The sequence below is a fragment of the Astatotilapia calliptera genome, chromosome 14, assembly GCF_900246225.1.
Source record: "Astatotilapia calliptera chromosome 14, fAstCal1.2, whole genome shotgun sequence".
NCBI lineage: Eukaryota > Metazoa > Chordata > Actinopteri > Cichliformes > Cichlidae > Astatotilapia > Astatotilapia calliptera.
The window spans coordinates 30,557,267-30,571,153 of NC_039315.1; the positions used below are offsets into that span (position 1 = coordinate 30,557,267).

The 13,887-nt window shown below is 41.5% G+C and overlaps 1 protein-coding gene across 1 annotated transcript; it reads right to left on the minus strand.

The window, feature by feature from the left end:
• Window positions 1-10,488: 10,488 nt before the first annotated feature.
• LOC113035789 (histone H3.3) lies at window positions 10,489-13,681 on the minus strand. The gene is made up of 4 exons (XM_026191508.1): window positions 13,514-13,681; window positions 12,443-12,586; window positions 12,092-12,245; window positions 10,489-11,359 (listed from the first exon to the last, which is right to left on the minus strand). Exons 2-4 carry the CDS (start codon window positions 12,568-12,570, stop codon window positions 11,231-11,233), a joined length of 411 nt encoding a protein of 136 aa, XP_026047293.1. The 5' UTR covers window positions 12,571-12,586; window positions 13,514-13,681; the 3' UTR covers window positions 10,489-11,230.
• Window positions 13,682-13,887: the final 206 nt, after the last annotated feature.

Here is a 13,887-nt window from a genome sequence, read left to right on the forward strand (position 1 = left end):
TTCCAGAGTTTGGGGGCCAAAATTGAAAAGGCTCGGTCTCCTCTACATTTTAGCCTAGATTTTGGGACAACCAACGGGAGCTGGTCAGCTGATCTAAGGGTCCACGAAGGAATATAAGGCTGAAGTAACTCAGAAAGGTATGGGGGAGCAAGACCATTAAAGCATTTATAAACCAGCGTTAGACCTTTGAAATTAATTGAACAGGAAGCCAATGAAAAGAGGACAGGATAGGAGTTACATGTTCATGCCTGTGGGTACCAGTCAAGAGGCGGGCAGCATGATCCTTGGCTGACTCCAACATACAGTGCATTACAGTAGTAGTAGAGTTGAAATAAAGGCATGTATTACCTTCTCCATGCCACGTCTTGATAAAACTGGCTTCAGCTTTGCTATTTGCCTCAACTGGAAAAAGCTTTTTTGCAACACAGAACTAATATGTTTGTTCAATTTAAAATCCGAGTCCATAATGACTCCCAAATTTGCCACGTGCTGTTTGATATAAGACCCTAGCCAACCACAATTCCCAAGCGGGTTGCATGAAATATTATTAGGTCTAAATACAATCACCTCCGTTTTACTCTCATTGAAACTCAAAAAGTTCAGAGCCATCCAAGCTTTGTCATCTTCAAGACAGTTCAAAAGGATTTGGATGGAGCCTGGGCCATTTGGTGCTAAAGGCAAATAAATTTGGCAGTCGTCTGTGTAGCAGTGAAAGGATATTTTGTGTTTTGTAAAAATAGACCCCAAAGAGAGCAGGTATAATGAAAAAAGAAGAGGGCCAAGGATTGAGCCCTGGGGTACCCCACAAGAAAGAGGGGCTGAAGTGGACTCAAAATTTTCAACATTAACACTAAACGTTCTGCCACTCAAATATGAACGAAGCCAATCCAGTGCTGCATCTTTGATGCCAACCAGGTGTTCCAAACAGGAGATAAGAATACTATAGTCAACAGTATCAAACGCTGCAGTAAGATCTAAAAGCACAAGGATCACAACACTTCCACAATCATTAGCTAAAAAGATATCGTTAAAAAGTGCTGTTTCAGTGGAGTGTAAATGTTTAAAACCAGACTGAAAAACATCCATGATACCATTAGTATCTAAAAACGTATTCACTTGGGTAAAAACGATTTTTTTCCAATATTTTTGAAAGGAATGAAAGTTTTGAAATGGGCCTAAAATTTGAGGAAACTAAAGGGTGAAGGCCAGGTTTTTTTAATAAAGGGTTTACAATTGCATTACAATTGATACATTTGTATCAAACCTTGCCCGTCGTGTTTATTGAGACTTTGGATGTATACAAAACTGTGAGTCAATTGCTTTCAAAAAGTTTTGTGCTTTTGTTGTAATACCTGTACTGATTTCCGAAACCCTGCCTCTAACATATGCCCGTGATGCAGCAATAATGAAAAAGAGTGAAACTAATACTGAAAGTAAATGAAATTAAAAACAAAAATTCAAAATGGAAATAAAATTAATTAGAAAATACAAAACTATATTCAATCATGTTAGGGTTGGTTAGAGATATAGATATAGTAAATATAATCACATGTAGATTTAAGCAATATTGGCAAAAGTATAGTCAGTGTTAGATGCTATGTGCTTTTGGTAATTGCAGTTAAACATTATTGTTATTACAAAAAAACATTATAAAAAACAGCATCTGTCTCATGCTAGTGTTAACATAATAATTGCATGTAGGTGAAAATCTAAACTGGGACCAATCTCTTCACTGTAACAAATTCCAGCTTCACTTACAGATGTGCTTGGCCTTTACACGTGGCTCAAACACGTATCAGTTATCAGTATTTTATTACCTACAGTTGTTCTCATTTTCAGTGTTTCTACTTTGACCACTACATATGCTGTATTTTCTGTGGATTACACTGGTAATCACCACTCGTCACTGCCCTCTGTGTCTGATAGCATCCAGTGTTGCCTGAGAGCCGCTGACCTTTGTCCCCATCACTCCACCACATTTATGTTACCTGTGTTTTCTTACTTCAGTATGAACACTTCTTTAATATCCTGGAATACTTTACACATGTTTTACCTTCATGGAGCTGCATCAGAGCATTTTACATGTCACAGGACCAAAAGTCCTGCTTTTTAGCCTAAAACCCCACTCCATGTTTTTGTCCCCCCTCCTCTGTCTTTGTCTCAGTTTTCTCCCCCTCACTCGTCATCTGTAGGCCATCTGATCCCCCCCATAAACAACGACTACCTACCCATTTCTCCTCCTTCACTTTCAGTAATTCCAGCGTTGCCTCTCTCGTTTGCTCGCTCGCTCACGTAGCTTGCCCTAATCCAGCTCTGACCTCAATCCCGTGATGTAATGGATCATGTGACGCAGGGAGAATGGGAGAGAGGAATAGAAAAGAGGAGAGCGAGAGAGGAACAGGGGACGTAAAGTGGGGAAACATGGCCTAATCCCCAACGCTGGAGCTGCAGACCAATCACAAACTTGTGGCGTGGGAGCGGGAGGGGTGGGGGTCAGGGGTGCCTCCATTAAGTTACAAAATGTGAGTCAGACACACACATAAGCACACACCAACAACACACACTCCTTCTGGAAACAACAAGTCAACATGTTTGTTCCGACTCTGTGACTCGGTGGCTATTTACATGTCAGTGTGTCTGCCAAAAAAACACATCAACAGCCAGGGTGTTTGTGACGGGCGAGCAGCCTCACACTCACACAAATATTTACTGTGTGTCACTGTGACGAGATGAAGAATTCATCAAGAAACGGCATCTATTCATTGCCAAATCATGGGCATCGAGCCTGCAGTCTGTGCCGTGCAAACACGCAAAGGCTTAAAAGATCGTTTTTGACTGTACATGGCTCATAGAATCGACGCAATATTTGTCTTTGTCCTGCTGTAACCATCAATTATTTTGTTCTTAAGTAGTTAAAAGCAAAGAAAGTCACTATATTCTCGGGGGAAACTGCTTGCTATCCATGTTTCTGTTTCACTGCCCATGCACACGTCCTGCAGTTGTATTTAATTTGGAAAAACAGACACAACATGAGGAGGAAATATAAGGATAGGGAGAGACTGACCAGTCAGTCACAAAACTGCAGTTCTTAACTGTTCAACGAAGGGCGCTGTAGAGAGGCTGCCGAGCATTTCCCATGTGTCTGCAGACTGTATGTTCTCCCTCCCTCCTCGCCTGCTTCTGGTAGCAGTGTGACTAGAGAAGCACATGGCCTAAGCGATGCAAGCCAGCACAGACACACACATGCACACAGGGACACACTGGTGCTGCACAGTAACATGAACAGGGATGCAAAATGTGTCTCTACTCATTTACTTACTCGTTTCACTTGAGTGATTGATCTTAACTTTGCTGTGTTATATGAGCAGGGTTTAGTGCTGCCTGTAGGTTCTCCCTGTGACTGTGTGGGCTTTTTTTTTATGTTATCCAGAGACACATGCATGCTGGGTTAATTGATCATTCTTAGCTAGCCATGAGCGTGTAAGTCTTTCTGGTTAACAGTAGTCTTCCCTCAATGAAAGAAAGCCTTTTTCAAAGCTTTGTGTTGATCTTTAAGATCTTTCACTCACAAGAAAACATGCACAACTTTATTATTTCTTCTGAAATAATTGTAAGAGCAATTCACCATATTAATATCATATTGTATAAAAATAAGACTGGAAACAATTGATCAAGAAAAGAACTGGTCAAGAAGGTTTTTACTGAGGCCGTAAATCAAGTGAGGAGAAGGGCAATTCTTCTCATAGGCTTCAATACAATCTGACTTCCTTTTGCAATAAGAAATGTCACCCCCTGCTGGCCATCAGTAAGAATGCATTTTTAAGGCACCCCCTTTTTAAGGCATCACTTTTCCCTTTTTGTTTTCCAGACAAAGGGATTTTTTATAGACAGTCAGCAGGTTACCTAATTTTAACCTATATACCTTTATCATTCTAATGTAACAGCATTTTAGAAAACATCTCCCACCCCATGCAGGAGACTCTAACAGCACTGAGCAGCTCCTTCAGTGGCTGCGGCACCCACGATGTGGGACATGGAGAGATTTCGCAGGTCTTTCCTCCCCACTGCTGGCAGACTCCACAACAAAGACTTCAACTGATCAAACACACACACATCCACACATGTGCAATAGCAATAACACTAAGTGCAATACTCTTTCTGGCATCGTTGTATCATACTCATATCGTATATAGCATTTGTATTCTATTTTATTTGATTGTATATAGTATTTTATTTTATTGTTATTATATTCTATTGTGTACAGTATCTTATGGATATATTATTCCAGTGTTTTTTCTTTAATTTTTCTATGCAACTTTCATCTGTCCACCTTTGTAACAAAACAAATTTCCCATGCGTGGGACTAATAAAGGTTATCTTATCTTTTCTCTGACCACATATATACTGACCAGTGGAATCGCACTTCAGCATTAAGTGGATTAAAAAGCTACATGAAAACCATCACTTGCGCTAACCCCACATGTAGTCCTTAGTATTCAGCTATTTTTTCTTTTGTTCTTATGTCCCCCTCATTGTCCACACACAGTGTGTACAGCTACAGTCTTTATTAAACAGCATGTGTGGGACTCCACTGAACCCTGCTGTGCTGCTAGCTGACAACCAGCTTGTGTTAACAGGAGACCACAGTTAATCCCTCAGAGCAATTCCCAACTCCATCCACCCCAGCCCCCCACAACCTCCAGTTCCTCATCACCCCCACTTACTAGTCTCTTTGTGGTGCACTAGTACATTACAGTAATCTCTGTGGTCCACTCTTGTAGTCTTAACCCATTCACCGCCCTCCCACAGTGACTACATCCCCAAATGCTGCAACCATACAATAAAAAAAACAAAACAACAAAAAACAAAAAACCCAATGTTACGTCCATCTTCTGCCAGACATCCCAGCTGGACTTCACAGGACAAGTGAGGTTAAACCCACTTCAGTCTCAGTTTGATTTCACCTACTTATTGTGAGGTTAGGGGCATGGGTGGATGCCAGAACAGGCTACTATCGCTACTATCCACTCAATTTGACCTCCAAGAGCATTTTTGGTGTAGTCACCTGAAAAATACTATGTCCCTCTTTGAGGTACTGCCCATCCAAGAAGCTTGTGCTCTAGTTTTGGTTAATCTGTCGTCACTTAGAAGCATGATTGTGCCTGGTATCTTTACAGTTTGTGAATGCAGCTTGCTAACCAATCTGGCTAGCATTTCAGGGCTAACCAATTAATTTTTCCAAGGTGCCACATGAGACTGTTGTTGAGGGTCACACCAATAAGCTTATAAAGAGATCAAATGAATACAGATCAAAACTGAGTTCACCTTATTGGTGTGGCCCTCCACAACAGTCACAGTTTATCATGTGACCCCTTGGGAAAATAAACTGCCTAGCTTCTTAGCTTAACTTAGCATACTACACTCTCATCCAAGTAAGGTCTCATCTGGCTCCTTTACAGCACATTGAGGCCCAATTGAACACTTTAAATATAACCCAATAAAAACTGTGATTATAATTGTTTGGATAATGATGGGGACATGCTACATATGTTAGGTGAATTTGAACGCACACATGACCCGTCTTAAAACTGCATTACAAGGATGTAAGTTGGACATGCGATAACACAATCAATTAGAAATAATAAAGAATAAGATGGATTTATGTCCTGTTATAAGGTAGCTTTTTAATTCTCTCTCTGAAACGCGGTGGCGTCTGTATGAGAACAACCTGCTCGTTTCTATTCATGTGTTGTGGATGTTGGATTGAGAGCAAGGACCTCAGGAAGAACAGCTAAGGCTGATGCTAGTGGGGATCCTTATTAAACAAAGAAACAAAGAAACAAATGACATCAGACTTTTCACCTTCACCTTCACGTCTGACAAATTTTAATGCTTTAGAGTTTAGATTTTAGAGATTGATCCATTTGAACTGTTTCAACTGGTTTAAACAGTGGAGATGCCTGTTTGCATAGAGTTTTATGCCAGTTTTGGCCCCCACTCGTTCCCCCCCACCATATACATCTGTCCCTCTTCCTTCTTCTCCTTCTGTCCTATGTATACACCCCCTCCTCCCCCAGATAAGACACACAAACACACACACATACGCACTGTACCAGTTCTGTTCTAATCTGGGGTCGACCCCTCAACTTGCCCCCTTCTCCCCCAACACACACACACACACACACACACACACACACACACACACACACACACACACACACACACTCATCTCTCTCTCTCTTCCTCAACATCTACCCACTTCCCTCATTTGCCCACTCCCCCCCCTCCACTCCTCCCAATCCCAGCACTGTGTTAATCTGCTGCTGGTCTGACGGTCAGCACTTTGAGCAGCAGACAGACAGATTGGCTGTAATCCCCTGAGTGCCACAGATGGAGCGCCACTACGCAGACCTTGGGGAAGGTGAATGCACAGTTGTGTACAAATACACACACATATACACACTGAAACACGCACATAGACAAAAGCATGAAATAGAAAGAAGAATAACTAGGATCATACCTCTTTAATGTGTTGACATGCAGAGTCCATTATATGTTGAGCTATTAGAGCTGTAGTGGTTTCACATGATGATTCTTTGTTTTAAGAGCAGACTGAATGTTTCTAAAGAGCAAAGAAAAGCTAGAGAGGCTCCAATCAGTGGCAAAAGCTAGACACAAATATTTCACACAGTAATTCCTCGTTACTGCAGCTTATTCAGAACAATAAAGGCCTGGCTCACCTGCTACCACCATGCTACCCTTCAGGTCCAAATCCTGAAAGAGACCATTCTTTTCATATTCTGCCATGAAATCCTGCAACTGACAATTAGTAGGGTGTTCCTTTCATCCAGAGCATGAAATTATTTCATGTATAATTAACTGGGTAAGTGTGTGAAGCCAATTTTCAGTATAATCTGGGAAAATGCGTCCCGTTTGGAACAGGAAACAGACTGGGTTATTGTGCCACCGCGGCAGGATGCTTAAGTCTGATCCTGGTATGGATGTTTCAAATAATCCAATACAAATTTATCTGCTGAGCTGTCATTTTAAAAAAATTTAAATACATGAAGCGAGACAAAGCATATAAAGGTAAATCATGGGATGTAAAAAATCAGCTTGTCAAACTTATTGATCAGGTGATATTCCCCCCCCCCCCCAATCACCTAACACCCACTGCTATACAGGCTGGGGCACTTTGGTCAGTTTAACTCACGACTGAGGGTGGAATTTAAATGAGAACACGGGGTGTTGGGTGGCATTCAAGGACAAAGGCTCTGACAGTCAAACCCCTGGCTGTTGGAATGTTGGATCTTGGGATATGGCATGTCACATCTCATGTGGGGGAGGAGCCTGGCCTTGCGTATAAGGTTGCGAGACACTGGATAGATATAATAGGGCTCACCTCAAAGCCCAACTTCAGAACTTTGGCTCTGGAACCAGTCTCCTTGAAAGGGACTGGACTTTGTTTCAAACTGGAGTTGCCTGCAGTGAGCAGTGGCAGGCCAGGGTGGCTATTCTTGTATCCCCCCGGCTTGCTATCTGTACGTTCAGATTTTCCATTGTGCACAAGAGGGTTGTGTGTCTGTGCCTTCAGGTCGGGGAACTGGTCCTGACTGTTGTTGGTCACTTCAGAGTGCCCAGATCTGCCTGATCTGAACCTGAATGTTATTCTGTTACTGAACTTGTGCTAATCACAATTTGTCCATAACAAGCACGATGTTCAAGTATAAGGTTGTACATAAAAGCATGAGGTGCAACTTGATGACTGTTTTTGTAATCATTTCGTGACATCTATGATCTCATGTCTTGGACACTTGGATAAAGAGAAGAGCTAATAAATCCTTCGGATGGAAGCTTTGGAACATTGAGTCTAAATAAACAATGCTGCACGGAGCTGTGGCCACAAGGTGGTTGGTGCCAGTCGAGGATGTAACGATGTAGTTTTCATCCTAGGTGTGGAACACTGCAATTTTGTTGGCTTTGTAAGGTGGTGGCTTCAAGCTCGACCACGCAGGAATGAGAATTAGCATCCCCAAGTTAAAATATCTCTGGGTTTTGTTCATGAGTAAGGGAAGATTGGAGCGGGAGATTGATAAGCGGATTGGTGCAGTGTCTGCAGTGATGCAATCTACATCCCTACTCTCACTTGTGGTCATGGGATCTGAGTAGGTTTGGTTATCTGAGTAGGATGCCTCCTGGGGCTCACCTGGGCAAGGTGTTCCAGGCATGTATTACCATGAACAGGCCCCGGGGTAGGTCTACAACACGCTGGACAGTATACATCTCTTGCGTGGCCTGGAAATGCCTTGGTGTTCCCCTAGATGAGCTGAAGGAGGTGTCCAGGAGAGGAGGTCTAGGATTCGCTGTCTTGGCCACCACAACATGGTCCTGGATAAACATCAGAAAATGGAAGCATGGATGGACATAGAAGAAAAGAGAATAATATAAAGGAAAGCTGTGACAATTAGTCGTTGTACGCATTGCAGGTTTTCCTAACCAGGATGGGGTTTTTTTTTTTACACTGAAAGGTAGTTCATTTAGTCATTTTAACATTAACTAACAACTTGTTACATTTAGTCTGACTCCACTGGACTGAAAAGGAAAAATGGAAATCCTGTCAGCTGGAGTAGTTGTATGAATGCTGATCTCATGGGGAAAAATATATATATGTAAAGACCATGTCTTGTATGAAAGTTATTAAACAAGTATTGACTCAATAAAGTCATGTGAGCTTTTGATTAGAAGTGACATCAGACAGAAAAATGGTGCCCAGAAGCGATCGCTTGTCTGTGGGTATGTGGGTGTACATCCATACATGTTTGTAAGTCTGCACCAATGTACAGTGGTTGGTCAAAACAAAAGGATTAAAGGCTGGTGTTTGATTAGATGTTTGTTTGTCTGTGTGCGTTTCATTGTAATCAGTATAGCTGAGGTCACACAGACATGCAGCGACATGGGCAAATGTGTGTGTTTTATTGTGATGAACATGGCTGAGGGCATGGCTTTATCCCTTTTAATCAAGGGAGTAGAAGGATGAAATGAAACAGTGATGAGGGGAATGATGTCAACCCAGGAAGGGAGTCTCACATCTGTGTGTGTCAGAGAGAGGGGCCTAAAAATATTAAAAGGCAAAGTTTAATGGACAAAAAAAAATAAAATTTAATGTTAGAGCTGAGCTTAAGGTTAACTTAATTATGGTTAACCACATTAGTGGTAAGAAAGATGGAAAAATATTTTGATTTCATTCATACAATTACAATCATATACATATATTTCTAAATTAAGGCCCATCGTGATTTTAGAAGTAACTAATTTCTTGGTGTAGAGGAGCTATGAGTTCAAGTCACAAACACTGTGTTGTAGCGCCATCTAGTGGTGTCACTGCCATTAATATAATATAAGGAACTTAAGGAAGTCCCAGGTGCTCTCGAACCTGCTGTTTGTGCATCTCATTTAGCTTCAAGTTTTAAAGTTTGGGGTCATATTGAGTCATAAAAACTATTTTATTTATTTTTGTTTCTGATGTGTTGGGAGCAGTTTGTAAGTGTTTGAAAATGAAGAGCCAAAAATATTTAAAGCTTACAGAGCACAAAGTACTCTTCACAATAAACTGGATCCTTACAGCACCAACTCTAGCTATTTATTCCTGCTACAGAATAAGAAGCTATACAGGTCAGCAACCATTTACATGTAGACTGAACCGAAATGTAAATTCTTAATATATTTTAGACTTCTCTTTTGTAATGCTGCTAAACTGTTGGAAAAGCTTATTGGTAAATGAACAGTGGTCTTTCTTTAACAGGTATAAACAATCCACCTGAGAGCATTTATTTATGCAGCACAGACACAGAGGAGTGTGTGTAACATCCATTTATTACCACCTTATATGACAAATCTGGAAATTACAAACATTGTTTAATTGAAACATTATCTTCAACATTTAAAAAAAAGAAACTCAAATAAAGCAAAAAACAAATTTAAGTTAAAAGGGGTGAAAAGTCAACCTGAGAAGCGGTATACAGATGATCAATTGATCCAGAGTGAAGAAAATAAAAGTACAGGGGGGACGTATACAGAAAAAATGACTATTATTAGTCATTCAATGCTGATTCAGAATATCCTTCACATTTTAATCAGTTGTTTTATTTTCTTAAAAAAATCTTTTTTACACTTTGAGAACTTTTGGTTTTACAGAATGTTACAAATCTTGATGAGCCTTTGCTATAAAAAGGTCTTGGTATTAAAAAACGTGCCACTGCTAAAAAAGTATCTCTGACACCATTTGAGCTCATAAGCTTTGGTTTTAAATAATTAGAACCCAATTTGAACACAACAAACAGACAGATGAGGTTAAACTCTATAAGAGCGTGTACAAGAGGATCAAACTTTGGTGTCACTGAGAGTCAGTAGCATCACATTTCAGTAGAAAAAAATATTTCAAATCTGCTTTCTGTATTTGTTTTGTTTTGAATCTGTTTCATCCCCCCAACTCTGTGTCAAATAGTTTCAAAAATAAAATAAAACAAACAAAGAAAAAATCACAACTGTGAGACTTATTTGGAAAGACAAAACCCAACACAATGAATAACAGCAATGAGCCATATGGTAATCATAGAACTACTTCCCCAAGATGCTGATAGACTGTATACAATTTGCTGTGATGATCAGAGCCAACACTCACGCAGACACACAGGACACCAAGTCCAGGCTCAGCTCTCTGGGGCAGAAACAAACTGCTGCTGAGCCGAGGCTGGCAGGACAGGAAGCAGGACGAGAGGACCAGGCAAGTTCTTCTAGCACCCTGCTGCAGAAAGGAGACCAGAGTCCCCCCAGCAGAAAAAAAACAGCCATCCTGTCCTCCTGCTTGTCCCTCCCACGTTTGCATTGTTCTACTCTGTTTCTCTCCTCACTTTATCCATGTTACCCACTCTCTCACAGAGCCTGTTAGAAACAGTGCAAACCAGGATATGTGTGCTTGAGGAGATCTCATCACCAAAGATTTGGTACATGCACAAAAAGAGAGTACCCTAGAAGTCTGCTGCCGAGAGCACTAAGAAAAACACGACTATACACTTTAATTATAATATAATCAGTTTTCCTCTACACACTACTAACACAGGGAGGGAGGGAGGGACGGCGGGTGAGGGGCAGAGGGATGGAGAGGCAGAAAGGTGAAGGAAGGACAGGAAGAGGTGAGAAGGAGAAAGACCAAGAGGGAGAACGAGAGCGTTTAAGCACGCTCTCCGCGGATGCGACGTGCCAGCTGGATGTCTTTGGGCATGATGGTGACACGCTTGGCGTGGATGGCGCACAGATTGGTGTCCTCAAACAGACCCACCAGATAGGCCTCGCTGGCCTCCTGCAGAAAAGAGGAAATGCAACAGTTTTCAGCAGAGCTGAAACAATCACTTCAATGATCACTTGAATTTGGTATATTTATTACACTTTTGGAGTTCATCAGTCATTTTGCAAAAAAAAACAACAAAAAAAACAAAAAAACAAAAAAAATCTTGAACAAAATTGTGCAGAGATTTAATTTTTTTTAAACTACATACTAGAGATATGTTTGTGTGTGTGTGCACACTGTATAAAGTCTTCAGCACACCTGATATACAATATAGATGTAAATTTTAGGAGTGCAACAGTTTGCAAAATGCACTCTAGCAATGTTGGTTCAAATCACATTTTCAGCACAAAAAAAAAAAAGCACAATAACATGCCAATGTTTAAAAAAAAAAATGCATAAAGTAATGACACCTCTCTCTTGTTGTGTCAACACTGAACACACAGCTTCAAGAACCCTGAGCTTCACATGGTGGCAGGATGATGGATCTGCACAGTGTGAGCACAGAGGCTGCAGGTTCTGACCCTGATTAAATATCAACATATTGTGTGAGTTAACACATCACACACATTTATTCAAACCAGCATAGTGTCTGGCCAGCTTTAGAAACTAACCCTGCGAGCAGTCAGGCTGTTTCAGGTGGAAACAGTCAGGTACAGATACCTCATCCAAAGTCATGTGTGGGCAGAGCTAGCTGAGAATTTTTTCAGAGGGATACTCCTCTTGAAAGCCCCATTTCATACTGACCTGCAGAGCTCCGATGGCTGCGCTCTGGAAACGCAAGTCAGTCTTGAAGTCCTGGGCAATTTCTCTCACCAGACGCTGGAAGGGCAGCTTGCGGATCAGCAGCTCAGTGGACTTCTGATAACGACGGATCTCACGCAGAGCCACAGTACCCGGCCTGAAGTGCAGAGGTGGAAATTAAACTTACTTTAAACTTGGCTTTGACTTGCACTGTGCATATGCAACAATAAACACATTTAGAAGAGGAGAGACATCAGTGATAGCCTGAAGAAAAAACAATAACACAAAACCCTTACAGTAAGCTGAAAAAAACGGAGAGGAGAAGTTTTGCAAGTTAGTTTTTGCCTGCCTTACCTGTAGCGATGGGGCTTCTTGACACCACCAGTGGAAGGGGCGCTCTTGCGAGCAGCCTTAGTGGCCAGCTGCTTACGTGGAGCTTTACCTCCAGTGGACTTACGGGCAGTCTGCTTGGTACGGGCCATGGCTACTACAGATCACCTGAAAAAGAGTGAATAAAAAGGTTGAATTTGGCATTTTATAGGACAATTTTTCAAATGCCTTCTTTTTCTTGCTGAGTAATATGGAGGACAAATACATTAAATGCTTGAAAGGCTCCAATAATTAAAATATGATAACAGGAAAACCTTTTATTGCATTTTGTGTTATTTTCTGTTATTACAGCAACAGCACTGATGTAATGCTACTGCTGTGTCGAATATGCTCAATAATGGCAATTTGAAATTAGGCAATTATTTAATCACAGCTACCGCAGCTTGTAGGTTGCAGCAGACAACTTAGATTTACTCAACTTTTCTAGTAAATAAACACACAAGACATTTCCCGTTGACGACCAGCCAGACATGCGTCAATCAAAGTTGAACGACTACACGATTGGCTGGCAAAGCTAAAACTATTACCATGAGCCAACCAGCGTATGGAAACTAAAATGGGCGGGCTCTCCAGCTACCTTCCACTGTTACTAGGTCCGCCCACCTCGCTCTGATGATGGCGGCGGTTTGATGCGCAAGCGGGATAAAGACCCAGGGCAGAAGAACAAGCGGGTAGCACATAAACAACTTCAATTTTACAACTCTCCGACGCTCCAGCGAATCGGAAAATGAAAAAAACAGAGATAGTACATGTTAAGGAACTCATAGGTGAACACAGGAATGCTGAACGACCCCTAATGGCAGCGTAGAACCGAGCTGAACCGGCGCATAATTTGAACCAGAATATCCGCTCATCTGAGCGGCTGCAAAGAGGACTGCATTTCACCGCCGCTTCGACAGCCGTGTGTGTCTTATTTTCTCACACGACGAAAACACTGCTTTTTCTCCCTCAAACGAGCTTGTGAATTGTAAATAAAACAAACAGAAAAATTCAAAGTTCAGCCACGAACCAGGTGACACATTTCGAGACGCTTACCTAGAGGGAAAGTGAAGAGAAGTGGAGAGAAATGTGTCGCTTGGCTGTATTTTCTTCTTCGTATCCACAATGGGAAGCAGCGTCCAGCGGGAAAATGGCCGCCGCGTCAATCATGCGTCCCACAATGCAACGGCGTTAACAACATTTCTGTGGTTACAGTGACAGGTGCTGCCCGGTGTTGTGCCAAAAAGTGATTGTCTGCCAAAAACTGATTTCCGGTATTTGCCAAAAACTGATTGCTCGTATTTAAACTGCTATAAGTAACTTGTTGGCCTATAATATGTGAAACATATGTCAAATGCATCCCTCATGGATGACACAAAGTCATATTGAGCCACAAACAACATTCGTGTAACAAGGTAGAAGCCGCAATC